The sequence below is a fragment of the Pleurodeles waltl genome, chromosome 1_1 (genome assembly GCF_031143425.1).
Source record: "Pleurodeles waltl isolate 20211129_DDA chromosome 1_1, aPleWal1.hap1.20221129, whole genome shotgun sequence".
Classification (NCBI taxonomy): domain Eukaryota; kingdom Metazoa; phylum Chordata; class Amphibia; order Caudata; family Salamandridae; genus Pleurodeles; species Pleurodeles waltl.
In genome coordinates this window covers 980,316,914-980,344,373 of record NC_090436.1, presented here as the reverse complement: position 1 = coordinate 980,344,373, position 27,460 = coordinate 980,316,914, and the positions used below count along the sequence as shown (strand labels likewise).

At 45.2% G+C, this 27,460-nt stretch overlaps 1 protein-coding gene across 1 annotated transcript in view; it reads left to right on the top strand.

Annotated features, from left to right (window-relative positions):
- The window catches only part of RRH (retinal pigment epithelium-derived rhodopsin homolog), a 280,798-nt gene that overhangs the window by 126,836 nt on the left and 126,502 nt on the right, over positions 1 to 27,460 (top strand). Inside the window, exon 3 of the mRNA XM_069230250.1 lies at positions 4,336 to 4,435. Within this exon, the coding sequence (XP_069086351.1) occupies positions 4,336 to 4,435 (100 nt within the window). The remainder of the gene's footprint in view (positions 1 to 4,335; positions 4,436 to 27,460) is intronic.

The window sequence follows — 27,460 nt, the reverse complement described above, 5'->3', positions numbered from 1 at the left end:
GCCATTGTTCTGTGCACTTTATTTTTCTCATAGTGCACGGTGCGTGACAGCACCATCACATCTCACCACGTTGCGGCAGGTTTACTTAATGCTGGCAGTTTTTTTCTCTTGTTTTCCTGGTGCATGAAAGCACCGTTACGACTCCCTCGATGTGGCCGCAGCAGCCTTTGCTAATGCTGTGGGCCGGTTTAGCTAACACGGGGGTGGGGAGGGAAGGCAGCTCTGGGCATTTATTCCACGGGGGTGGGGAAAAGGCAGCACTGCACGCCTCTTAGTGCTTTCTTTATTTTCGGCGACCACAGCCATTTTGGCAGTGCTGCGGACGCTCTGGTCGCCAGCACCTACCCCTTCTAATGCACCGGCGGGGCTGGGGCTGTGACGGCCTTCTTCTCCCACCGACTGCTCTTCCTGCACCGGTCGTGCTGGCAGGAGACATGGGGTGCCTTATGCAGAGGCATTCTACCCCCCCATGCGCACTGTCAAAGTTCATGTCTGCAGCCACGTGGGGTTGCCGTACCCACTCATCGACAATGTAGTGTTGGGGGCCCTAGGCCATCATGCTACCAAAATAATAGACACACTCTGTTGCATGTTGGCTGGAAACTGTCCACGGGCACGTGCGCCTGGCCCCTTTTATTGGCAGGGTCACCTGACTGGTGACACCTGTGTTGGGTGGGTGTGGGGTGTGCATGTAAGACCAGCCCTCAGCAGAGTGGCTGGCAGAAACACTAGAAAGTGTCCAGCAAGACACTACAGCAATCACATCACTTTTGGGGATCAAGACCTATTTTTGATCCTCACTTTTTGACCCAGATGACCCAGAGGAAAAAGAAAGAGAGAATCAGAAATGGGAGACCGCGGGGGAAGGGAGAATGGTTGGGGGAGAAAAAGGTAATAACGACAAAGAAAGAAAGCATGGAAGAAAAATAACCTGCAGCACTGATATAATGAGACAAGGAGTGCAAGTTGGTGCCAAAATGAGATACAAGTTGGAATCGAGGTTAGACAGCCTTGATTTTTTGGCAACTCTACACCCGCATTTGGTAGCCCCAGTGGTGTGCTCCGAAGAGCAACTTTGGGCTCCTGCATTCACACAGACACACAGCTGCACATGCACACACACTTTTTTTTTTTTTACAAATTATGTACATTTTACAGTGAAGCAGGCACTGTCGGGACTCGAAAGTTTATAAGTTATAAAGAAGGAAAGAAGACTAAAGTTACACAAGTATTTCGTAAATTTCCTTCTCGAGAAAAGAGATCTCGATTCATAACCTCTGTTAGATTAGGCAGAGTGCCTTCATCAGAATCCTTTTTTCACACCGGAAACCAAAAAGAAATCCTGTTACCATAGGCTATCTAGCCAGTTAGTAGCTGTTAAAATCTGCTGGGGGAAGGACAGAAAGGCAGGGCTTCTCTTTATCTAAATTTTAACACCTTTTTAACCTCAGCTGAAATCTGATTTCTAAAGAAAGATCAACATTTATCTAAAGGCCCCCAGTGCCTAACTTCCGTGAGGAGGCAGAAGGCCACTGACCCTCCGAAAGAGGCTGCGTGATGGGTTATCAGAGGGCAGTGTGGCCGAATCAGCCGACATTCCCTTTTCACAGAGTTACATTTTAAAAATCAGCTGGAAGCCATTGGCGTACCACAATGTGTATAGCACCCAAGTTGATTTGCACAACCCCAGATTTCTTTCTTATATTTAAAGCAAGCTAAGTGGAAAAAAAACCGTTTATTTCACATATATTTAGTTGTTTAACAGGCACTCTCAGACAGAGCCACTGGAATCAGGCAGTTCTGTGGCTGCAGCATTTTTTCCGCACAATTACAGAATTGCCACATTTGCCACATACGCCATCATCGACAGCACAAGCTGCAGATTTTAACAAAAATGTTTCTATCTTATACGGACCAATAGTTACTAAAACGTGGCAAAATGTGTTCCCTTGGTTTAGAAGGTCCTTCATCTTTCTGTTGCTGGTTGATTGATTTGATTGTTAAACAGCAACTAATGCATTGAAATCTTTGTCCAGACAAGTGTTTGCATAAGTACAAATGACAAAATAATGAACTATTAACATCAGAAAATCTGCTGCATTATGCTGTATAATTTGCCTTTTCTTGCTGCATTATTTAGTCAACCCTTCCACTTGATTTGTTCCTCACCTGACGCATAATTCAGTGGCCCTCCTCTTAGGTATTAGTTATGGAGGGTCATGGGACATCTGATGTCCCTTTCGGACATCCTTCCTAACAGTTTTTGATACTCATCCCTACTGGCAAATGATCAATCAATCATTAATCAATCATTAAATTTATAAAGCGCACTACGTACCGGTGAGGGTTTCAAGGCGCTGGGGGAAGGGTGAGGGGGTACTGTTACTGATCGAAGAGCCAGGTTTTGAGGAGTCTTCTGAATTTCAGTAGGTCTTGGGTCTGGTGTAGGTTGGTCGAGAGAGAGTTCCAGGTCTTGGCGGCGAGGTAGGAGAAGGATCTGCCGCCGGAGGTCTTTCGCTGGATGCGGGGGACGGCGGCCAGCGGCCAGGGCGAGGTTCATGGAGCGGACGGAGCTGGCGGGTGGGGGTGTAGAAGTTGAGTCTGCTGTTTAGGTAGGCAGGTCCGGTGTTGTGGAGGGCCTTGTGTGCGTGGGTGAGTAGTTTGAAAGTGATCCTCTTGTCTGCGGGGAGCCAGTGAAGGTCTCTCAGGTGGTGGGAGATGTGGTTGTGGCGGGGTACGTTGAGGATCAGTCAGGCGGAGGCATTTTGGATGCGCTGGAGGCGTCGCAGGTGTTTGGCAGGGATGCCTGTGTAGAGTGCGTTGCCGTAGTCTAGCTTGCTGCTGTCGAGGGCCTGTGTCACGGTTCTTCTTGTTCCAGTCGGGATCCACTTGTAGATCCTCCGGAGCATGCGGAGAGTGTTGTAGCAGGAGGAGGTGACTGTGTTGACCTGTTTGGACATGGAGAGGGAGGAGTTGAGGATGAATCCTAGATTTTGTGCATGGTTGGTGGGAGTTGGAGGGGTTCCCAGTGTGGTCGGCCACCATGAGTTGTCCCAGGCTGAGGGGGTGGATCCGAGGATGAGGACCTCCGTCTTGTCCAAATTCAGCTTCAGCCGGCTGTTCCTCATCCATTCGGCGATGGCCTTCATGCTCTCATGGAGGTTGGTTTTGGCAGTGTGAGGGAGAGGATGAGCTGTGTGTCATCGGCGTAGGAGATGATGTTGAGGTCGTATTGGCGGGCCATTTGTGCGAGGGGGGCCATGTAGATATTGAACAGTGTAGGGCTGAGGGAGGAACCCTGGGGAACGCCGCAGATGATCTCGGTGGCTTTGGATCGGAAGGGCGGGAGGCGTACACTTTGGGTTCGGCCGTGGAGGAAGAAAGCAATCCAGTCAAGGGCTTTGTCTTGTATTCCGGTAATCACTGATTAATTGCGATCTGGAAATAGGATTGTCAGTCTGGACCCTGATTTTATGGAGACATCGAAGAAGGCAGCGTGGGTGGTGTGAAATAAGTCAATAATGCTACGGGTTTTGACGGTCTGAGGTCACACACCACAGTGAGCAGCACTGTGCTTTTTGCAGTAAATGAATGGTTACAACCTGTTAATAAGTGACTCAGTATAGACGCTGGGAAGAAAGGAGAAGGATGAACACTTTTTAGTTTGTTTTTTCATTAATGGTCTTGCTGTAAGCATCTGCATGGCATTAAATACCAACCCATGAGTGAGAAAGATATTGACCAAATGGCAGAAAAAAAGTTTCTTGTGAAAACGCCCACAGAGCAATAGATGCTACAAAAACAGCAAAATGTAACAAAATGAAGACTGGAAAAATGTCGAACATGCATGAGTATTTTCTGATGAACACCAAACAGTGAAAAGCTCATAGTTTGTAAGTTTCAGTTTTAAGTGCTCACCACGGAAAAATAGTTAAATTTCCGAATAAAAATAAAAATTGTTTGCCAAACTCTGTTTATTTTATGAGTACTCAATTAAAAAAAAATCTGGCTTAGGCTGCAAAATAGTTAGCGAGTGGTGCTGGGTGTATGAAATATACCAGTAAATTTCCATAGAGGGATTGGTGCTGCAGTTACTGTAAGATGTGCACGTAGAGTGGAATGTGACATGATGATCAGAATCTTCTTTGGAAAGTTCAAATTTATCAGGTGGCTCATATGCACTGTATTGTTGTATGTCAAAATATCGATAACAGAAATATCGTCTAACATAAATACATTTTGTGGCCTGAATATAGTTTACAAAAATATAAATTAATTGAGAATCATATGTCTTTGCCTAGTGCTGTCATTAACAATATGTTATTTTATTTTCAGATTTATGCCGGCTTAAACATATTTTTTGGAATGGCAAGTATTGGCTTACTAACAGTGGTTGCCATTGATCGCTACCTAACTATCTGCAGGCCGGATATAGGTAAGCTTCCATACAATCTTGACAAGCATTTGGCAATCATAAAATAATAATATTTTATAATTGCTCCTCTGTACAAAGAAAATTAACAATGTGAGTAAGCAAGGAATAGCAAGCATGAACCTCAAGAAACATTTCTCCCCAGAAAATAGCGCATTTGGCTCAAAATATTAGATGATTGGTAGACATAATTTTAGGTTGAGTCCAGACAGCGCTGGCGGTCTTTGTGGGCCCATTGCTTTTGATTTATTCCAATGTCCTCTCAAAATCCTTGCTTCCAAGTGGTTAATCATTCCTGTTCGTCCCTCATTTTCATCGGTTGTTCACTGTCACAGAGCAGCATCCCATTACTTGTAGCATTCAACTTGTCCCATTTTAAGTACTGGCTCTGGAAAAATGTTTTTAATTAAGAAAAAGCATCACACACAAGCATTTGTGTTTCATTTCTCTTGATCAGCGCTGCACACGCTTCGCGGCCGCTTCCCAGCATGTCAGGTGCTATGGGCGGCTGCATGCTGTTCCTTTTTTTCTGCATGGTACCAGCTTGTTTTAAATTGTAGGTTAAAACCGATAAATATGCACATTTTTGTCAGATCCTGTTGCGTTCTACTGGTTTTAATCTCTTTCTTCTGTCTAGTGTATATTTGTTTGTGCTATGTAGTGTTGGGTTGTATATTAAAGCCGATAAATATGCATGCTTCTATCGGCTCCTGTTATGTTCTACTGGTTTTGATCTCTTTCATCCATCCAGTGTTGTTTTTTTAACAACTCATTTGGGTTTTTCTTGGGCATCTTTTGGCAACAGAATTGTGTCTCAGGCTTGTTTTCAAGGGACAAAGCACTTGTTTCGTATGTCAGACCAGACAATCCTGGCCCTGCAGTTGAGCCTAAGTCATGTCCACTGCCGTGTCAATCAGCATCACCCACAAAGCTCCACAGGGTCACCCGCAGCAGCCACCGTAACTGAAATGAGGAGGTATCTATCCCACTTGTGGGATCGCAATGCTTGGAACATTGTTGCCATGGTAACCCACCATTTCAAATCACCTTCAACAGTAAACCATCATTTTGAGGGCGCTTTACAGTTTATCGAAGACAGCGGTGTTCAGGATTAACCAGGTCCTGTGAAAGACGACTGGTGCCGTGAGTGCACATGGCCACACTCCTCCTGTTTCTAGAGAGTTTATGAAAGTGTAGGCTTTAATAGCTTTGGAGTGTTCTGGGGGTGTGCATGCATTGCCCCACCCGCAGCTCCCCCAGGGTCTCCTTTGGGGTAAGCCACTCCATAACACTGCCCTCTGCTCAACCTTAGAACACGTCACTCACTGCCTCTTTAAACCAATAACTTTTAGCCACCCTAAATAGCAACCCCACTAGTCTAGTGTACAATATAGTTAAAATATATTTTTGAAAGTCATAGGCGAGACCTATTTGCAATGCCAATGATTGTTTGATATTCAATGGAGCAGTGTCTTTGTGATATATTAAATATCATTTGACAACTTGAAAACAGGTTCCTTAACATTCCTGTGCCAGGAGAAATAACAGCATTTTAAACCATAACAGCTTGTACTCATGTTTTCTCTTGCATCTTTCTTCTGTTCCTCCCTCTCTGCTCCTCTTGAATATTCACCACTCTGTCAATGGGGCATCAGACAGCAATGTTCAGAGTTGTGGGGAAAGCACTATTTGTAATTGCCAGATGTAATTTTGAACTCCTCAGAGCGTTTGATGGACTCTTTGTTCCACAGTGACAGTTGCCTGTGGACGGAGAGCTGATCAGATGCTTCGATCGTGAGTGTGTTGTACTTTCGATGTTAAAATAAACATATTTCTTATTTTCACTCCAATCTGGATCTTGCCTCTTTCCTTCACCATCACTACATTTTGGTACCAGGAGTGGGTTACATCGACAAACTCACTGACGAAAAAAAAAAAAGAAAAAAAAAACAGACTTACTTTCTCAGCATCGGCATCAAGTTTGAATGATGAGATGTGGCTTGTGATTTGCGGCACAGCAGTGAGTTTTATTAATTTTCCAAAGCTGCAACTCTGAAGCGGTGCGCATCGTTTGAGCACGCAGGTCGCAGTTTTGAAGCTGTGTGCGCATTGAACTGCACGTGCATTGCATGGTGGGAACAACGTAGAGAAAACAAGGACGTCTTTCGTCAACTCTTTGGCTCTTTGGTTTTGGTGGCCATTTTGGACTGGGACGCTTTATTTGAAGTGAAAATCAACATCATTTCATCATTCCGTTTTTGGGGGCCATTTTGAGCAGAGACATTATATTATCTAAAAGAAAAAAAAAATCGAAGTAAAAAACGATGTTTTGAACTTTAATTGTCACACTTTACTTAGAATACTTGGACACATAAAAGCATTGATCAGTCTATCTTTACTGCAGCATTTGATATATACAATTGAAGCATATTATGCAGGTATTCACATATATATATATATATATATATATATATATATATATATATATATATATATATATACATATATATATATATATATATATATATATTTGGTATTACTTGGCTATAGTTTTTACTAAATTGTCCTTATGGCAACATCACAGAGAGTAATTCAACCACCACCATTTTTGCAAAAACATGGTATACCTGACATCAAATGGAAGGAGTGGTTACGCATATTTGAAAATTACATTACCGCCATTGATGCAAGCGAGTATTCTCCAGTCAGGAAGATGGCCCTGCTCTTCAATCATTTGGGTGTAGCTGTGGCAAAGGGTTTTTGATAATCTTCTGGTTAGACCTGCACCAACTAATGAGAACACACCTTGGAATGTATATTTGGAAGCAAAGGAGCGCATGTGCAAACAGTATTCAGAAGAGCCAAGTGTTCTTTTGGAGAGATATAGGTCCATATTTATACTTTTTAAGCACCGCATTTGCGCCACTTTTTGACACAAAAATGGTGCAAACTTGCAAAATACAATTGTATTTTGCAAGTTTGTGCTGTTTTTGCCTCAAGAAATGACGCAAATGCAGTGCTAAAAAAGTATAAATATGGGCCATAATTGTTTCAAGTGCAAGCAATCCTGTGATGAGACTGTGGAGGAATATATTGCCACACTGAGAGTACTGGCATCTAAGTGTGAATTTGAAAATAATGTGGACATATACATAAGGGATCAATTTGTTTTCAATTGTTATTCAAAGAAGATACAGGAAAGACATTTGACTTGCAGAAATCCATCTTTAATGGAGCCTATAGACATAGCAAAAAGTATTGAGAGGTCTATTGTTACTACACAAGTAATGTCAAACCATGGAGGAGAGGCATTAAATCAGAGCGGGTTGTCTCCTATTAATTGATTTCAAATGAAAATTCTTCTATATGTGTTTTAAGTAAGGAGAACAAATTCTGGAAAAGCAGCAACACCTGTTATAGATGTGGATCCAGGAATCACATAGGGAGTTCTTCATCATGCCCGGCACAAGGAAGGAAATGTAATCACTGTTACAAAATGGGCCATTTTCAGTCTGTATGTAGAACATCTGTAGGAGTTTTCAACAAACGAAAATCAACAGTGTCAGCCTACCTAATGAGGAAGAGAGGTTGCAAAACTGCAGGAATAAATTCACAAATGTGCTGTTGACAATAGACTCAAAAGAAGAGAACCTTTTAAGTGTTGATGGAATTAAAAGTATAAGAGGACCTTTTTGTCAAGTGACTATTGATGGTAAAATAATGACAGTGATGGCAGATTCTGGTGCTCCTGTAACTATTCTAGCTGACTGTACTTTTTACAAACTGTGGCCGAAGGATACAAAGTTGATACCGGCTGATATAAGTTCGAAGGTATTTGGAGAACAAGATGTAGATTAATTAGGATATTTTATTTTTCACCTTGAATGACTTTGTAGAATGATCAATATTAAGATTTACGTGGCTGTTAAAGGACGGGACATTGTGGGGTGGAGAGATTTTGCGAAGTTAGGTATATATATGCGTCCTGGCCAAAAGGAACCAGTAGTACTAGGTGAAATCCCAATTTGAAATATTGTAGGTAAGGAAAACGTTAGACAGTTGGTGGCACAGAAATTTCCAAAAGTATTTATGGATGCTATAGGTAGAGTAGAAGGGTTTGAGCATCATATTAAATTTAAAAAAGGAGCTGTCCCAGTTGTGCATAAAGTAAGACCAGTACCTTTGAGTGTGAGAAGTGATTTGAAAAATCTTTTGCAGAAACTAACAGAGGAGGGTGTAATTACAATCACTGATTCATCCGAATGGGCGTCACCTATTGTTATAACAAAGAAAAGGTCTGGTGGCTTGGGACTTTGTGTGGACCTTAGGTCACTTAATCAAAATATAGTAGTAGATTGTCACCCATTGCCTCGTATTCAAGAGATGTTAGCTAATGTAGGAGATGGCAAATATTTTACAACAATAGATTTGCATTCAGCTTATCATCAGATAGCACTTACATCAGATTCTCAGTCTTTGACGACATTTGTTACGCCTTTTGGGGCTTATAAATATTTAAGATTACCATTTGGCCTTGCTCCAGCAGCAAGCTTTTTCAAAAGTTAATGGACAATTTGTTTAGTGGGGTGAAAAAAGTTCAAACATTTCAGGATGATATTCTTGTTTTTACTAAAACTATAGATGAACACATTGTTCTTTTAGAAAGGGTTTTGAGCACATTGGCACAACATGGAATGACAGTTAAAATAGATAAATGCAGTTTTATGACCAAAGAGGTAGAATATTTGGGGCATACAATTTCGAAATCGGGAATTAAACCAAAAGCTTGTAATGTTAAAACTATAGTAGACGCACCACCACCCACTGACAAGGACTCATTCAAGTCTTTTTGGGCCTTTGTGAATATTATGCAACGTTTGTCCCAGGTCATAGCTGATTAGTACAGCCTTTACGTTCTCTTGTCAAAAAAGGTGCCGAATTCATTTGGTCTGAACAGGTAAATCAAGCCTTTAAAGACATCAAACAGTTAGTTATATCAGCTCCTTCTCTACAACCGTTTGAGCCTGAAGGAAAGTTCTTTATTACGGTTGAGGCAAGTCTCAAGTGAATAGGTGCAGTGTTTGAACAATGGTTGCAAGGCAGGGAGAATACGGTAGCTTTTGATTCTAGAACGCTCTCAGAAGCTGAAGCAAATTATAGTACAATAGAGAGAGAGAGGCCTTAGCCTGTGTGTGGGCTGTAGAAAGTTTTAAACATATGTTTGGGAAATGTCTTTCGATTTGCACACGGATCATAAACCACTTGTTTAATTGTTGAGTGGGAATGGCCTTTGCAAAGCTTCTGCGTGTCTTATTAGATTGTTGTCTAAACTACAAAAGAGTATAATTTCAATATCAAGTACCTTTAAGGGAGGAAAAATGTGCATGCAGATGTTTTGTTGAGGTTACCTTTGGATGAGAAAGATGGGAGGATGGTTGAAGATGAGGAGTTTGTTGTAGCAGTAATAGATGTTATTGATGTGTGCAAAAGTGCAATTCCCGAGAAAGAGTGGTTGACAGCTACTCTGCAAAAAAAGGTAGTTCAGTACATAAAAACTGGGTGGCCATCTGAAAAACCACTATCATATGTATTGAGGTGTTTTGCGCAGGTGTCTTCTGAATTATCAGATGAGAATCAAATATGCACACGCAACCATTTATTTGTACCACATTTTTCCTTACGTGCACGTCTCACAGAATTAGCACATGCAGGGCATCTAGGCATTTCATCTACATCAAAGAAACTCAAACAGTATGTTTGGTGGCCAGGTTTGGATAAATCTGTTTCATCCTTAATAGAAAAATGTCCACAGTGCATTGTTTCTGACAAGCATTGGAAATCCACGCATAAATCTTTGTTGCTGGTATCTCTTCCAGAGGGTCCGTGGACTAAAGTAGCAATGGATTTTTCAGGCCCTTTCCATCTATTACCTACTGAACAGAAATTCTTAATTGTTTTGGTGGATTATTTCTCAAAATTGATATATTTTGAGTTTGTGGAAACACCCTGTACTGAATCTGCTATTGGTTTCCTAGAAAGAATATTCTCAGTTGTAGGAGATCCAAAATACATTGTTACAGATAACGGAATGCATTTTGTATCAAAAGAGATTAACAATTTCATGCACGAACATGACAGTATTCATTTGCAGGTAGCACTGTACAGTCCATCATCCAATGGGTTAGTTGAAAGAGTCAATTGTTTTTTGAAAGACGGTGTTCAACCAGCGCTTACTTCAAATGTTGATGTGAATACATTTTTTAAAGGAAAAGTGTGGGCGTATTTTACTACACCTCACTCTTGCACTGAAATAACTCAGTTTCATAGCTTACGGGGTAGAGAAGTAAAGACAAATCTGTTGTTTAGCTGGCTTAATGAAAACACAGAAACAAATTCTGAAACTGACATTCCAAATGGGAGCAACTTTAGAGAGAGGGTCTTGTCCAATCAGTTTAAGCAAAATGAGTATTATGATGCTAAACACAGTACACATGAAGTTCGTAAACAAGTTAATGACTGGGTTCTGATTAGAAAACCTAACAAAGTAAGGAAGGGAGAATCAAAATTTACTTTACCTGTAAGAGTGATTAAAACAAGCAAAGCTGCTGTTTTGTTACAAAATAATGGGTGGTGGAATTAGGATAGTGTAGTACCAATTTCTAAAACACAGGCTGAAATTTATTTCAAAACGTGTTATAATAATGAGACAATTCTCTGATCTCCAGTGACGTTTGTTCATAGACCACAACCACACAACCAGAAAGGGTTGGCAGCACAGGACAAATGGATCATGGGGAATCTTGTACACCATCCTACACTTGTACTACTCGGGAGAACACGAGTCATCGAAATGAGTGTTTTCAAAGATCTAGACCACTCATATTGCCAGCAAAGTTTTGTGATTTTGTGATGTATTGATTTTACAGTGTGTTGTATTAGCCTTGAATGTATTTTTCTCTTTATTGTGTTTATCCAATGTGTTTTTTTTTGCTTTGTTTTGTTAAGGGAGCAGGATGATGTAGCATGCTTAAATGTGGGAAAATCATTATTTGTAATTGCCTCATATAATTTGGAACTCTTCTCAGAGCGTTAGATGGACCCTTCGTTCCACAGTGACAGCTACCTGTGGACGGAGAGCTAATCCGATGCTTCGGTCGTGAGTTTGTTGTACTTTCAATGTTAAAATAAAAATTGTTCGTATTTTCGCTCCAATCTGGATTTTGTCTGTTTCCTGTACCATCACTACACTAGTTAAGATGGTACTAGATAAGTCCTCCACATCAGTAGTGGAGTGGCACTAAAACATGGCGTCCTTGTTGGCACTGCCTAATCATGTCATCCTATTCTGGATACTGACCTGGTTGCCTGCTTCTGCTCATGTCTGGAAGGTGTATAGCAAACCTTGCATGTGTGCACATGTGCTGTAACATGACCAGAACATTTTTATGGAAAGTTTGCTATTTTAGCAGGAATTAATAAATTACCTGAAAATATTAATGTGTTTTGTGTCAGAAGAGTGACTAGATTGGCTTATAGGCCCTCATTACAACCCTGGCAGTCAGTGATAAAGCGGCGGTGATACTGCCAACAGGCCGGCAGTAAAAAAAATTGAATTATGACCACGGCTGAAACCGCCCACACAGACAGCCACTTTAACACACCGACTGCCGCGGCGGTAGCAACAAACACCACAGTGGTAACCGCCAGCAGCCAGGAGGAAGACAATGTACCACCCATTGTATTACAACAGGCCTATCTGCCACCTTTTCCGGGGCTATGCCAACGGCATCAAAAGCACGGCGGAAACAGTACACAGAAGGCAGATGACTCACCTCTGGAGACTCAAAGAAGAACCACAATGCCATGGAGCCCGGGTTGCACATCTTCCCCATGCTTGTATACCTCTTCATGCATTACGAACAGCAACTCCGGCGAAGACGACCACGGTGAGTACTGCCGCCGAGCACACAAGGGAGGGGAAAGGAAAAAGAGAGAGACACACACACGCAACACACAACACCCCCAACATGATACACACAAACAGATGCAATAACATCACATATCTACCCCGTTCCCCATAGGAATAATGTAAGGACAAAAGGAATTGATTAAAGTGAGTGTAATAAGATGTAATAGTGGACATTCGTGCTTCTAAATCAAAACAGTATATACATATATACAAATGGAGGGACACTGCCCAGTCCTCAATATCCGTGGGCCACAGGGCCACATCACATAGTCCAAGGCCCCACCTTACTTCTGCAACAACACGGAGAGAACACTGCAGGGGCATCAGGTCAAAAATACACAGGCACCTCAGGGGGACGGGGAGTGGGGGGCACCTCAGCCAGAAGATGTTACAACACTACTGGTCCTGGAGGGGGCAACATGCCCATCGCTCTGTCCTGGGGAGTGCAAGGCCACACTCTCTCAAGTGGGTGGTTTGCCCACTGCTTGGTCCTGGGGAGTGCAAAGCCACAGTCTCTCAAGTGGGTGTTTTGCCCACTGCTTGGTCGTGGGGAGTGCATAGCCACAGTCTCTCAAGTGGGTGGTTTGCCTACTGCTTGGTCCTGGGGAGTGCAAAGCCACAGTCTTTTAGGTGGGTGGTTTGCCCACTGCTTGGTCCTGGGGAGTGCAAAGCCACAATCTCTCTAGTGGGTGGTTTGCCCACTGGTTCTGGAGGTTGCCTTGTGCCCAGTGTGCTTCATCCTGGCACAGAGGGAGTGAGTATTTGGCTTCTTCCACTGGTTCTGGAGGGGGCGTTGTGCCCAGTGTGCTTCATCCTGGCAAGGATGGGGTAAGTGGACGGCTTCTTCCACTGGTTCTGGAGGGGGCCTTGTGACCAGTGTGCTTCATCTTGGCAAGGAAGGTGTGAGTGGATGGCTTCTTCCACTGGTTCTGAAGGGGGCCTTGTGCCCAGTGTGACTCATCCTGGCAAGGAGGGGGTGGGTGGATGGATTCTTCCACTGGTTCTGGAGGGGGCCTTGTGCCCAGTGTGCTTCATCCTGGCAAGGATGGGGTAAGTGGACGGCTTCTTCCACTGGTTCTGGAGGGGGCCTTGTGACCAGTGTGCTTCATCTTGGCAAGGAAGGTGTGAGTGGATGGCTTCTTCCACTGGTTCTGAAGGGGGCCTTGTGCCCAGTGTGACTCATCCTGGCAAGGAGGGGGTGGGTGGATGGATTCTTCCACTGGTTCTGGAGGGGGCCTTGTGCCCTGTGAGGCAGCACTTAGGAAGTGCAAGTTCACAGTCTCTCACCTGGGTGTCACACCTACAGGATTTGCAGGGTCCAGGACGCACTACAGCCCATGGAGGCAGGACTACACACTGCCCACCGGCGATGACAGCTACTCAGTAGTGGCAGTGGCTGTGCTGGTTTGGGGATACCAGTGGTGGGGGAGGCTCCAGCCCTTCCCCTGCAGCCTTGGATGGCTGCCCACTGGGGCTGCTGGTGGCGGTGCTGGTGTTGGGGATGCCAGTGGTGAAGGGAGGCTCCAGTCCTTCCCCTGCAGCCTCAGACGGCTTCCCACTGGGGCTGCTGCTGCTGGCAGTGGTGCTGGTGGCGGTGCAGGCAGAGGTGGGGGGAGGCTCCAGCACTACCACTGCAGCCTCGGACGGCTGCCCACTGGGGGTGCTGCTGCTGGCAGTGGTGCTGGTGGTGGTGCTGGTGTTGGGGATGCCAGTGGTGGGGGGAGGCTCCAGCCCTTTCTCTGCAGCCTCGGATGGCTGATCTGCCATGGTTGCTGGTGGGGGCTCAGAATCAGTCCCAGCACCAGGTCACTTGTCCTTCCTGCCTGCAGGTGCAGGCCCCTTGCCCTTTCCTTTCGCAGCTGGTGGTGCCTCCTTGACCCTCCCCTTGGCAGCAGGTGGTGCCTCCTTGCCCTTCCCCTTGGCAGCTGATGGTGCCTCCTTGCCCTTCCCCTTCCCCTTGGCAGCTGGTGGTGCCTCCTTGCCCTTCCCCTTGGCAGCTGGTGGTGCCTCCTTGCCCTTCCCTTTGGCAGCTGGTGCAGGCACACTGTCAGTGCTGATGGCTGGTTCCCTGGAGCCTTTCCCACCTGCAGTAGCTGCCGACACTACTGTGGTCGTGGACTGGGTGGCTGAAGTGCTCGCCTGGGTTTTGACCTCCTTGGCCCAATGTGAAGGCTCGGGGGTAGGGGTAGGGAAGAGGTCAACGGCGAAGAGGAAAAGCTTCTTAGGGACACTGGGGTGGGAAGAGGGTGAAGGTTTGGGAGTGTAGGAAGAGAGAGCTGTTGTAGGAGGTGTCTGCTGTGTTTGGGTGCAGGTGCATGGGCTTGATGCTGTTGTGAGGTGGATGGCTGTTGGGTGTCTGAGTGCTTGCGTTTGTGTACTTTGGGAGGAGGGGGCACAGACACAGTGCGAGAGGTCACAGGGGACATGTGCATCGATGTCGGGGGGTAGTGACTGCTAGTGAGGGGTGTGTAGTGATAGGCATGATGGTGATGGGGTAGTGGATGAGGATGTAGTGCATGCAGGTGTGAGTGAAGACGCTACTGGGAGGGTGGTGGATGGGGAGGGTGACACAGTGGAGGCAGTTGATGTTGTTATGTCTGCACCTGGATGGTGTTTGTGTGAGTGCTATGGGATGATGTGTGGTGCTTGTGTTTGCCTGAGCGACTTCTGTGTGCTGTCTTGGGTGCATGCTGGTCTGAATGTGTACTTGGGATAGGTTAGGGTTGAGGAGAATGGGACTGGGTTGAGGAAGTTGGAGGGGGGAGGCTAGAGACAGGGACAATGTCTGCCATCAGGGAGGAGGCCAGAGCCTGGATTGATCTCTGTTGGGCTGCCATGCCAGAGGGAATGCCCTCCAGGAATGCATTTGTGTGTTGCAAATGGGCTGCAGCCCCTGGTTGGCATTCACTATGGTTGACTGCCCAACAGAGATGGATCGCAGGAGGTCAATAGCCTCCTCACTGAGGGCAGCAGGGCTAACTCGGTCAGGGCCTGAGGTGCCTGGGGCGACGGAGATGCCCACCCTCCTGGGTGAGCGGGCATGGGAAACTTGCTGAGGGGCTGCTGGGAGGGCGGTGCTGGTATGGGGGTGGCGGCTGTACCTGTAGTTGGGGTGGGCACATAGGTGTCCGCCACCACCAGAGAGCTTTTATTGGAGGAGGTATCACCGTCTGAACTGTTCCCTCCTTTCTCCGTCGTGGTGCTCCCCTCACCCTTGGTCCCACTGGTGTCCTCACCGTCAGTGGATTCGGCCTTCTGGGCTCTGTGGGATGCAGCTCCCTCCATCGACGGTGCCCCTGCTCCTCCGCCAGATGATGCTAAGGCATATAAGGACAGGGTGACAAAACAAACAGAGGGGGAAGAGACAAAGGATACACTTGGTCAATGGCAGCAACAACACCACCATTGGCGTAAACGACACACACACACACAGGGAACAGCCCTACGCACTAAGCAAAGCACTACCAGTCACAATGCTAGTCACCAGCCCATGGACAGGAATACCTAACACCAATAGCAGCATACCTGACACCCACAGACCCCTGCCCAGTAGTCGATGCCCACTAGCTTGGTAGGAGGTGGTGTTCATCAGCCCCTGCCCAACATGGGACCTACCCTGCAATATCCGGCCTGGCCTAGGGGCACCACAGGCCCACATCTCCCACCTGGAGACCACCCCACCATGCGCAAGTAGTATATTGTGAAACTGTACTCACCCCCTTGTGGCTTCTGTGATGCCATCAAGGTCCATCTAGCTCTGGATAGGCCACGGCCAGTATGAGGGCCATCGGGGGGTCAGGGTTCAATGGGCACCCCATCCTCATTGGGAGGCCATCCCCAGCTGGGCCTCTCCCGTCTTCCTTGCCCAGCGTCTCAGGTCCTCCCACTGTTTGCGACAGTGGGTGCTCCATCTGCCGTAGACCCCCAGGGTCCGCACGTCCTTGGCGATGGCACGCCATATATCCTTTTTCTGATGGGCGCTGACCTGCAGAAAAAGAAACATGGAAAAGGGTATCAGTCATACCTTCCGGCCTAGTACACAAATGGCCCACCATAGCCCTCACATCCCCTTACTCACAGACATTGCCCACCATACATGCAGCAGGCTGCCCAGAACCCTTCCACCAACCCCCCTACACGAGGCCCTCACACACAGCACTCCATGCATTCATCCCTCATGCATCGTACTCACAGTGTACTCACCTGTTGATCTGGAGGCCCATACAGCATTCGGTTCTGGGGTAGGACCCCATCCACCAGTCTCTCCAACTCCGCAGCGGTGAAGGCCGGGGCCCTTTCCCCAGTGACACGAGCCATGGTAGGTTCCAGGCACAGGTCACAGCAGCACTTGCAGTGGAGGTCCTCTCCTGTTGAAGGTCAGGTAGCAAATGAGTGAACAGTTAGAAAATGGCGGTACGTCCGCTGCGGTGTATACCGTCACCGCCGGGGTACATTACCATTGGCCACTGTAACCCATAAGGCCCAATGACAACCAATGAGGAGTTGCACAGCGGTACTCGACTGCCTCCCGCAGCGGCGCACAACGTCAGCGGAATTACCTCATTTCCACATGTGCATCCACACAGGACAGGCGGATGCCATTTCAAGGGCGGGAGGCAGGCCAATCCACCTAACTGTGTCACAGTACACATAGGCACCATTTGGGCCTATCCAACAACATACTGTTACAGTCACAACATGCAATGCAGTGTAGTGTTTGGAAATGTGGAATACTGACCAGTTGCTCACCGTTTTGCCCCCTAGATTACAACCGCTGCAGACGAATAGGAGATGGAGACATTCCTCTGTGTACAGACCCCTGGTGGACTTGGCAACAATGGTGATAGGCACATTATCCTCACCTATAGACTGTATAGGGCCACAGTCACAGAGCTGTGTGCCCAATTGAAGCCAGACCTGATATCTGCTATCCGTCAGCCCACTGGGATCCCCCCTCTTGTGCAAGTCCTATCTGTGCTCCATCTCTTGGCAACTGGCTCCTTCCAAGTGACAGTGGGCTTGGCAGCAGGAATGTCACAGCCAATGTTCTCAGCAGTGCAGACCAGAGTGTTGTCTGTCCTGATTAAACACATGCACAGCTACATCGTTTTTCTCCAGGTGGAGGATTTGGCCATAGTGAAAGCTGACTTCTATGCAATGGGACATATCCTCAACAATATTGGGGCTATTGATGGTACACATATTGCATTTGTTCCCCCCCCTCCCCCGGAGAAATGAACAGGTCTTCAGAAATCGAAACAGCTTTCACTCGATGAATGTGCAGATAGTGTGCCTGGCGGACCAGTACATCTCCCATGTCAATGCAAAGTATCCTGGGTCTGTGCATGATGCCTATATCCTGAGGAATAGCAGCATCCCATATGTGATGGTTCAACTCCAGAGGCACCGGGTGTGGCTAATAGGTGAGCCCATGGTTCCCACCCAGTAAATGTTGGTGTATGGGTATGGTGTTGGCCATAAGGGTTAGTGTTTGGCTAACAGGTATCCCTCGATATTTGCAGGTGACTCTGGTTACCCCAACCTCTCATGGCTACTGACCCCTGTGAGGAATCCCAGGACAAGGGCAGAGGAACGTTAGAATGAGGCACATGGGCGAACAAGAAGAATAATAGAGAGTACATTCGGCCTCCTGAAGGCTAGGTTTTGTTGCCTCCATCTAACAGGTGAATCCCTGGACTACTCACCCAAGATGGTGTGCCAGATTATCGTGGCATGCTGCATGTTGCATAACCTTGCCTTTCGACGCCAGGTGCTTTTTCTGCAGGAGGATGAGGCTGGATATGGGCGTGTGGCAGTAGTGGACCCTGTGGACAGTGAAGATGAGGAGGCAGAGGATGAGGACAACAGAACAGCTATTATACGACAGTACTTCCAGAGACACACAGGTAAGACACAGTAACTTCACTTTCCATTGACAGTTTTGTATTTGACATTGTACATGGCAGACAGATTCTCCCAATTCTATGGCCACTTACTGTACCCTTTGGCGTCTCTATTTTCAGATATCTGTGCCCCACTATCGGTCCTGGTGTGTTGACTGCAGCCAACTACAGGTCATTCCTATGTATACATTACTGTACAGTTGTATTGTAGTCTATAAACCTTGTTAAACAAATACATACTTAAATCATTTAACATACTTCATACTTGTACTTTTTCAAAGGGTGTTTATATAAGTGCTAATAAGTAGAGGGGTATGTGCAATGGGCTGCGGTGATGGTGGAGGAAAGTCCAGGATAGAGTCCAGTCTATTTGTATCACAGGTGCATTGTCCAAGGGGGATGGGAAGTGGAGCAATGGCAGTTCAAGGTGGACAGAGTGACAGAGTGGAACACAAGGGTGACAATCAGGAGAGTCTTATTTCCTGGTGGGTGTTTTGGCAATGTTCTCTGGCTTCTGCCTGGATTGCAGGGACTGTTTGCAGGGTGGTTCTCCTTCTGCAGGGGGAGGGGTGCTGGTGGCCTGTTGTTCCTGTGGCTGGCCTCCTGTCCACTAGCGGCAGCGGAAGTGGAGGGCTGTTCTTCGGTGTGGCAAGTGTCAGGGGCCCGGTGGTGTGCCACTGCCTCCTTCATGGTGTTGGCCATGTCTGCCAGCACCCCTGCAATGGTGACCAGGGTGGTGTGGATGTCCTTCAGGTCCTCCCTGGTCCCCAGGTGCTGTTCATCCTGCAGCCGCTCGGTCACCTGCAACTTGTCCAGTATCTGGCCCATTGCTCCTGGGAATGGTGGTATGCTCCCAGGATGTTGGTGAGTGCCTCCTGGAGAGTTGATTCCCTGGGCCTGCCTTCCCCCTATCGCACAGCAGTCCTTCCAGCTTCCCTGTTGTCCTGTGCCTTTGTCCCCTGAACCGTGTGCCCACTGCCACTGACCCCAGGTCCCTGATCGTCCTGTGTTTGTGGGGTTGACTGGGGTCCCTGTAGTGGTGGACACACTGCTGATTGACGTGTCCTGGGGACAGAGGTATGGGCCCGCTGGGTGGGTGCTGTGGTGGTGTTTCCTGACGGGGGAGGTTCTGTGGTGGTATGGGACTATGCCTGGGTAACCGACTGTCCGTAGATCCCTGATGGGCCAGGTTGGTCATCCAGATCCAGGTGTCCATAGCTGCTGTCATCTCTGTGGGCCTATTCTGGGGGGGACTGGATGTTGCTGGCACCTCCTCTCCGGTGACGTTTTGTGGGGGACCTGTGGGGATGTATGTAGTGTTATTGTTTCTGCGTGTGACATCTTGTGCATGGGTCTGTTGCCCTCTATGGTTGTGATTGCCCTGTCAGCTTCGACTTCTGTGAGTAGCGATTATGTGGGCTAGGTGATTCTCTCTAATTTACATGCTTTAGTGATGGGTGTCCATGCATCTCTGTGAGTGGTGTCCATGCAATGGTGTTGCATGCAGGGCTTGGTATTCGGATGGGTGGGTTGTAATGGTGGGGTGTATATGAGGTGGTGGGGTGATGGGGGTGGGGGTAGGGGTTGGGGTGTGTGATGGCATGCAGGTAGGGGGGTGAAAGTAGTTAAGATTTGACTTACCAGAGTCCAGTCCTCCTGCTACTCCTGTCAGGCCCTCAGGATGCAGTATTGCCGAGACTTGCTCCTCTCATGTTGTTAGTTGTGGGGGAGGAGGTAGGGGTCCACCGCCAGTCCTCTGTACAACTATCTTGTGTCTTGAAAACACAGAACATACCTTCCCCCATAGGTCGTTCCACCTCTTCCTGATGTCATCCCTTGTTCTGGGGTGCTGTGCCACGGCGTTGACCCTGTCCACGATTCTCCGCCATAGCTCCATCTTCCTAGCAATGGATGTCTGCTGCACCTGTGATCAGAATAGCTGTGGCTCTATCCAGATGATTTCCTCCACCATGACCCTTTGCTCCTCCTCTGAGAACCTGGGGTGTCTTTGTGGTGCCATGGGTGTAGTGTGTGTGGTGTGTGTGAGGATGTGTGGGGTGATGTGTTGGGGTGTGTGCTGTAAGGTGCGTGGATGGTGTATGGGTGATGGTGTTATGTGGCTCTGGTTCTGTGGGTGCTCTTGGTGTCTCTCTCTCTCTCTCTCTCTCTGTTGTCAATTTATTTGAGGCGTAAAGGGTTGTGGGTAGTGTGTGTGTTTTATAGTGGTGTATGTGTGTGGGTGTGGTGTGTGTATATGTGTCAGGTGGGTGTAGTTTGAATTGTCCAATGTAGTGTTGTTTTGTTTGAGTGTGTGTATTTTGAGCGCGGCGGTATGTACCGCCAATGGTTTACCGCTGTTGAATGTCCGCCGCGGTGATTTGTGGGTCATAATACTGTGGGCCTAGTTCTGTTGGCGTAACGGTGTGGGTTTTGCTACCACCACTTTATCAATGACCTTTGGGCTGGCAGACTTGTTTGTGTGGCTGTATAGTGATGGATTGCTATGTGTGGGTGATAATATGGGTAGCGGTAAACTTCCACGGCAGGGGTATGTTGGCGGCAGTCAGCATGCCGGTAAGCGGGACTTACCGCCAGTGTCATAATGAGGGCCATAGTCTGTCTTGGCGATTGCGCTGATTTTTCAGGTGACAGCAGACACAGCAATGGCAGGACCTGCATCTGGAGTGTGCTCTTTCAGGGCTGGAAGAAAGCTCTGAAATCAACCCTCATTCCAGAGATCCCTGTGTTTGCCTAATGTTCAAAATGTAAGATTAGCCCTTCATTTGCTACAGAAAGCGAGAATAGGCCTTTATCAGAATGTGGATTTGCATGGAGACATTGGAGGATCAGTCTCTGGTGCACTTGTGGATGGGGCCAGGTGCTCAGAGACATAAAATCAGTTCTGTGTAACTTAAGTGGAGTATAGCTCATATAATGTGGTTTAACAAGATATCCTAGTGTGATTGTTGGGAAATCTGAAGCTCACACCCTCCCAATCTTCTGGCCAAGCTACATCCCTGGATATATATTGGAACATCCATGCTTATTCGCCTAGCAATCTTTCAAAATCACTTTGGTTTGAAACTATGGATTTGAAAAAAAAACTCAAACTTCCAGTATGAGCTTATAGTAAACAAGCATTTGCAGTACCAACTATTTAACTATTTACTATAAGCCCGCTGAGGGAAAAGGTGGGGGGGTACAAAGCTGCATTTCCCACAGTCAAGAAATGGTGCCTGTGGAGCTCTTGAGAACAGAGTGTCACTGTGGGTCTTTGTAGGAACGGATTCCTTAGAACGAAAAAATTACAGGAATTAGTACCTTAAGATAATAACACTATGTTAATGTTAAAAATTGGGTTATTGATTGGCAGAAGTATGCACCCTGTCAAAGCAGGAATCACAATCCTAATAAGGATAAGTCACAAACATACCCTAAATTAACCTGTGCTCAACCTCTGGTACCCTGGCACACAGCAGTCAGGCTTTACTTAAGAGGCAATGTGTAAAGCGTTTGTGCAACAGTTGAAACAGCAAAAACTTTGAAAACACCACACAAAAAGATACCACACCTGGTTAGAAAAATATGAGAACAGGGACATTTGGGGGGGCAAAGGGGCAGTGGAAACAGAGTGGAGGGCAGATTGTTAAGGGCTCTAAAACACACAAGACTTCAAAATAGTCATGAGAGAGAGAGTGTGTGTGTTTGTCAGTGTGGTCATCTAAATATGCCAGGAGAAATCTGATAGACATGTCATCATACCCGACTGAAAACACTCGTACCCAATTATTAACTATAACTGTGCCCTGGGTATACCGTTTGCATGCAATAGCTTAAGCAAGCACAAAGGTTCAAAGGAAATTCGAAGCAGGCCACCAAAGGTGTGCTTACCTTTTGCTCAAATCTTTTGATGAAGGTTTTTCAATCGACATAGATTAATGCAGTCAGAATGAACATGAGTTGAGGGCTTCCGAAGGTGGGCATGACAGCGAGCAGAGCAATACATGGGAATGCAAGCTAGCCTCTGGCTTACCTTTTAAATGAAGAAAATGTAATGGTGGTGTCCGCAGAAGAGGAATCAGCTTTCAACAGACTCTCCCACTTCAACTCAGATGCCCCACAATTAGCTACAAATCCTTCTACATGAGTTGGGAGTCAGATTACTGAACGTGGCCATGTCCTCCGCTCAGTAATGACACCACCAGAAAACATTATTGAAGTGCAACATTTTTTAAGCCATTTATTGCTCAAGACAAAATACATAATTTGACTAGACCCCAGGTATTTATGTAAACTCAATCTAAGGATGATTTATGAAATCTTATTTCCCAAAGGATGCCTTATGGGCAACGCCATTCATTATAAATGACATTCCGATTTTGTTTCAACTATAAGATCTGTTTTCCATGCAGTTCCTTTGTATGGGATTCTTGACCCTGAAACGGAGATTCAAAGATCTCCGTAGGTATGTCTTTCTTTTTCATTATTTACAGTCCGAGGTATAATAGACGGATTAATTGGCAGCACCTGCTTTTACCAAGGCTTCGAGGAAAGATATCAATGATACTCCCTCATTGGCCCTTCTATGATAGATACCTCAATAGATTTAACATTGCAGATAGAAGCACAACAACGTTCTTGATGCAGAAAAAGGAGTTATTGGCCACAACTACTCAGATTTAATGACGTCTGAGACTCTTTCAGAAGTGCCCATGAAGACTGGTTCTCTCAAGAAAACATTACCACAAGAAGAAAATAATAATTGTCACCAACATGGTCTTTGAATCTTCTATGGAAAACCATGATATCATGTCAGAGATTATCCATCTCTACAAGAACACTGACCTGCACATCCATGCCTAGCAAATCCAGAATTAGCATATCTTGGTGAAGATCGTTTGTATCAGACAACACACATTTGTATCTACATCTCACCAGTAGAACCCCCTCAGGGTCCACTCCATAATATAGCTTTAATTGTGGAGCTTCTGGATGTTTTGTGGATGCTGGCTTTCAGAAATGAAACAAAAATAAGAAAATGTTTCAGGAGAACCCAATGGAGGTGTGCATGGAACACGTTTAACTTCTTGTGACATAATCAATGATTTTTTTTTTGATGATTATAGCAACTTGACATACCTCCTTCCTTTCTTTTATATAATGAATGCCCTGTTTTGTCTTGTTTTGTCGAGCATAAGAGGAATTTCCATAGCTTATCATGAATTTTTAGATGTTTTTCAAAGAATGCTTCTGAGGCATTAACACCATATAGAACAAATGACTGTCTGGTTGATTTATTACTGGAAGCTGTGATTCTTACTGGAGAAATTTAACCTTTGACGATAAAGGAGAATGAGCCACTATGAAAATATTTGGATGAAAATCTTAAGGAAGGGTTCCTTCAGATATCAGATTCTCATGCTGGTGTACCCCGCTTTTTAATCCCAAAACATGATGGAGATTTTTGGCCACAGCTTGATTATCGAGAATTGAATAATGCTGTCATTAAATATAGGTAACTTTTGATATCTGTCCTCTTGGGTCAAGTTTGAACTGCTAGAATCGTTTCTAAGTTAGACACAAGAGGTGCCTATAATGTGGTATGGATAAGCGAAAGTGAGACACAGAAAACCCTATTTAACACCAGGTACAGTCAGTATTGTAAATTGAAAATTGTATTTATATAGGTGTTGAAATGCTTTGCTGTGAGTAGTGCTCTACTCCGGAATCCAAGATTAGACTCAAAGTTAATTATGATTACCATATGGTCTTTGTAATGCTCCAGCTGCCTTCCAATACTTTGTAAATGAGTTTGTCAGAGATCTGCTGGACAGGAATGTCATCCTAAGGCTTTATGATATTTTGGCATACTTGAACAACTTGTAGGAGCATAGACAACAGATAGGAGAAGTGTTGGCATGTTGCAGGAAGAACTATTTCTACGTTAAACTAGGGAAATGTCTCATTGAAATCTCTTTGTTCCCTTAGTTAAGATGTATCATATCTGATTTGAGAACTGCAGTAGACACATAAAAGAACTGCAATAGACACCTGAGAAAGTCAAAGCTGTACTAGAGTAGCCTACTCCCTGATCATTAAAGGAAGTGTAAAATTCCTTGGTTTCTCCAATTTCTACAGACAATTCATCCAAGGTATTTCCCACAGGTTCTTCCAATCCAGAAGTTAACTAAGAAGAATGTGGCATTTACTAAGGGATCAGAACAAGAAGAACTGTATGAAATCCTTAAGAGGACCTTTACAAGAGCTCCTGTGCTACATTTCATTGTAGAGACTGATGCTTCTGCCTATGCTATCGGAGCAATCCTTTTGCTATTCTATGTAGTATGCAAGTACTTTACACTGTGGCATAGTAGTAGTAGCAATAGTAGTAGTTTATTGACATATCAAAATATAAAGTCTCATAGTCAGGCATACATTTTCTTTTTCAGAAACATAGTTAAAAAAGAAAAAGGGTTAAATTGCAGCTGCCACAAATGCAGAATATATCTTATACTATAAAATATGTAGTACAATTAATGAGCTCTATTCATGGTTACTCTAGTTCTTGATACCAGCAACTCCAACAAGCATTTGCAATGCAATGGGCCTTGTGTTGGTTCGAGTTAGAGCTATTAGCGTTGGAAATTCTAACTGGACTTTTCTTGACACACAAACTGAAAATAAAAAGTAAAACAGTTGACATAAGCAAGCCAATTCAAAGCGCCACAGCCACCATGAGTGTGAGCGTGATGGAGAGACACAAAAGGAAAAAGAAGTTCGCTCGCAGTCAGAGTTATTGGCAGAAGTGCAATTATCCATGTAACAGGGTCAGTGGCCAAGGCGGTGACAAAACCGCCCCAAGGAAGGACAAATATAAAGTATTTACCAATGATAACAAAGGATTTTTGAAAGGCAAGCCCACGAACGAGTGATAGTGATGGGCGTGCGGTGGGCGTGGTTAAAAGCCAAGATACATACTAACACGTCGGAAAAGCAGTGCTTGCGCTGCTATGCTCAACCTAAAAACAGCTTGTCCAGTTCAATTTAGAAGACCTGGCAACTCACGATGTAATTTACTTTGTGTTCCTATTGTTGCTGCCTCACTCATCTTCCTCACTTGCTTCTTCATATAACAACCTAACTATTTCGCTATGTAGTTATGGTTGCTATGTAAAGTATTCATTGTTTGAAAGTACAATGTACTTTTTTTAAAAGTGTACAATTTTAAAAAACGTGAACCCCTTGCATACAAGTCCTAAAACAAAGTGGGGGGACTAACCAAATTAGGCAGTATGCAAGTGACATCATGGTGTGTGACATCACAGTGCATGACATCGCATGTAGCATCATCGGAAGTGGCATCACAATCCATGACCTTACAAGAAGTGACATCAGATCTTGAGACACCACACACAGGTTTAGCAGGTCTACCATGATTACATTTTAGTGCATTACCATATTTAACAAATGAGAATTTGCATCTGGGATGTGCCAAAAAAGGGACACAACCCTGATACAAAATCTGGGCCTTAATTTATACATTTATTTTTTTTAAACAATGCCCTAAAGAAATTGGTAACAAAGAGAAACATGGCAATAAATCTGTTCTGCTTAATTGGTTGTGAAGTCTGCATTTTCAAATATCTTTTGGGGCGAAGGCAGCTGCTTCAGAGATCTTTGTGTGTGCAGTAAATCTCAGGGAATAATAATAATGGTAAAATAACTTTGGAGGGTAACACATATACTGGAAATAACCTGTGTTTTCTCTAGTCCCAGTTTTGAATCAAAGTAGCATAAAGTGTTTATATGTCTCCTGCAAAGCCCATCATCTGACATGCAAATGACAGATTTTTATTTTATGTAGCTAGGTAAGTGAGTGTCTGCTTTTAACGCAGAGATCCTTTTGTTACTTGCAGTTCATAAATTGTAATCCTTCTAATATATCACAGCGAGCTATTAAGGACACGTGACTCCTACACGTTGTAACCGTCACTGTCTTACATAACACATTTTGTACATTGAATTACATTTATAGGATTTATTGTCACTGTATAATGTGTACATGTAATATAAAGTGCTCTGACCCCGTGCACTAGGATGAGTAGCGCTATAAAAGAAATTAAACAAAATAATGGTATTTAAAATTGTTATTTGTGCAAATACTGGAACAGGCCAACAAATCTGACATTCTTACAGTGCATGAAAATGTCTTATATTCAGGGATTGAACATGGTAAAAAGCACACCTCTTGAGTATTTGTGAAGTGATAACAACAAGCTGTGTGCCTTTGTTTCCTCTCCCTTGCATCTATGGATGAGGCTCTGGGCAGTTCCCAGTCATGGTACTGTAACGAAAGGAGGCCTGATGGCCCCTTAAATTCAACCTTTGTTATGAGGCCAGCTGGAGTCTGATATATGAAAGCCTCCTCCCTGCCTGGAGGTTGCTGGTGCAAAACAATAGCAGACGGGACACAGGCCCTTCTGAATGCCTCCCGGTGTTTGAAGATGACACCGGGACAAGTTCAGCATATTTCAGTGGGGCCCACATCTTGCAAAGTGGACGGCTTCCACCCTGTGAAAATATTGGGTGGACGCCATGTACTGGCGTGTACCCCCAACCTGTGCACTGCTGGCATAGACGATAAAGTAGATTGGGGCTACAGCATTGCACTTCACCAGGTTATTTAGCTCTTCTCTTAAATTAAGAAGCATCCAATCCACTATACAGTTTGGAGCTTGTTAAATGTGACATTAATAAAGTTTGATTTATAAAATTGTGCTCTAATTGGTAAGAGTTTCTACTCGGACATTACCGAACCAACATTCAGTTACTGTTAAACAAATAATCACTAAGGGCCTGATTCTAACTTTGGAGGACGGTGTTAAACCGTCCCAAAAGTGGCGGATATACCACCTACCGTATTACGAGTTCCATAGGATATAATGGACTCGTAATACGGTAGGTGGTATATCCGCCACTTTTGGGACGGTTTAACACCGTCCTCCAAAGTTAGAATCAGGCCCTAAGTCTACTTTCCCTAAAAATCAGCAGCAATAGAGGCCAAAGTGCAGAGCATCTCGTTATATTAATTGAAATAAAAAAATGATCGATTAAATAAATAGAACAGACTGTAATTGACTTTTCAGACAGGTCATG